Source organism: Sphaeroforma arctica, assembly GCF_001186125.1.
Source record: "Sphaeroforma arctica JP610 unplaced genomic scaffold supercont1.77, whole genome shotgun sequence".
NCBI classification, from domain to species: Eukaryota; class Ichthyosporea; order Ichthyophonida; genus Sphaeroforma; species Sphaeroforma arctica.
Window position 1 is genome coordinate 150,196 of NW_014040481.1, and position 1,890 is coordinate 152,085.

The window sequence follows — 1,890 nt, forward strand, 5'->3', positions numbered from 1 at the left end:
TTCATACCGTTTGGTCACACGTCGACAGAAGAAGGGACGGAAATACTTGGCATCCCATTGCATGAACAGATCGTTCTTTTCGCGTTGAATGATCTTGGCCTCTTCAGTTTCCATCTGCAGCGCGTCTACTACCTCTCCCTACGAGGATATCAATGTGTATATATGAAGACATACATGTGTATGAATAAAGACACAAATGTGTACAATTAAAGACATAAATTTATACCAATGAAAACGTACCCCAGTTACTAGGTAGCACTGATGTCAACATAAACGTACAATCCACTGCTTAACGATCGCCACAACAAGTGCATTGACATACAATACACACACACATATACACACACATATACACACACATGTACTTAGCTCCTCCTACACACATACCATTTGTTCCGTGTTGCTCAATACACACACATACCTACACATATGTACACACATACATACACACATGTACACACACACATACATACATACACACATACACACATACATACTAAACTCCTCCTACACACATACCATTTGTTCCGTCTTGCTCAATACACACACGCATACCTTCACACATGTACACACATACTTACACACCTGTACACAAACACATACACACATGTACAGACATACACACACACGCGTACCAAACTTCTCCTACACACACACCATTTGTTCCGTCTTGCTCATATCAATATCTCTGGTATCCACTTGCAAGCCCAGAGCCTTCAGTAGCGGCAGCGTACAACCACCACACACCACAATGGTGAAGATCACTATGACAAGAGTCGTAGTTACCAACACACGGTACTGTTCGGCAAAGTGCACCTCAGGCAGATCCAGCGACAGTGTGAAGGCTATGGCTCCTCTGAGTCCGGAGAACCACATGATAACCTGTATGGAGGTGTATATAGGAGTTTGTAAGTGTGTATAAGTGTGTATAGGTGTGTATAGATGTATAGTATATAGTTGTATAGAAGTGTATATAGGTGTATAGAAGTGTTTATAGGTGTATGTAAGTGTATGTAAGTGTGTACAAGTGTGTATAGGCGTGTATAGATGTATAGTATATAGATGTATAGAAGTGCTTATAGATGTATGTAGGTGTATGTAGGTGTATATACTTGTATATAGGTATACATAGGTATGCATAGATATACATAGACATATATTAGGGCATATAAACGTTAAACGAGTTGTTTTGGATACAATAGAGATCTGTGTGTCTTGTGCATATGGCTCGTGCATTCGTTAGACATCGGCGCTGCACAAGAGCGACTATACACACATTGCAACCAAACATACAGAGAAACTGACAGATACGAACATGCCTCATACATAAATGGTGCATACATAGCTGAAGAGTGCATGTTACAGCCCGTACCACGTACTTGAATAGTACATACACAGCTGAAGATTAAACGGTACAGACTTACCTGGAACTTGAAGGGTATCTTCACTTTGCGATGCTTGTTGACCAGAGACGCCAGGGGAAAGATATTCAAAGCTCGTGATACAAAACACAGTACCAGAGACCAGAAAATCAGACCCCAATCGAAGGAATGAGCGAAGCTGAACACAGCCAAGCCCAGATAAGCAAAAACGGCTGTCTCTGCGAGGAAGGCCATTGTTCTGTGGGTGTGTATGAAGAGGAAGACATTTAGTATATGAATATACATGTGTATGTACATACACGTGTATATACATGTGTATATACATACACATGTATAAACATGTGTATGTAATGTGTGTGTGTATGTGATGATGTATTGCCTTAGCACAGCAGGAGCGACCAAATAAAAGCACCCCGGAATGACAGGGTGCTATACATACAAAGATACGTACTTACATACATAATTACACACACACACACACACACACACACACACACACACATATATA

At 40.8% G+C, this 1,890-nt stretch overlaps 1 protein-coding gene across 1 annotated transcript in view; it reads right to left on the bottom strand.

Annotated features, from left to right (window-relative positions):
* Positions 1–645: 645 nt before the first annotated feature.
* SARC_01848 (hypothetical protein) overlaps positions 646–1,890 on the bottom strand; it is a gene marked incomplete at its 3' end in the record, with an annotated part of 7,828 nt that continues 6,583 nt past the window's right edge. The window contains exons 7-8 of the mRNA XM_014304430.1: positions 1,425–1,620; positions 646–882 (exon numbers count right to left, since the gene is read on the bottom strand). Of these exons, the coding sequence (XP_014159905.1) occupies positions 646–882; positions 1,425–1,620 (433 nt within the window). The remainder of the gene's footprint in view (positions 883–1,424; positions 1,621–1,890) is intronic.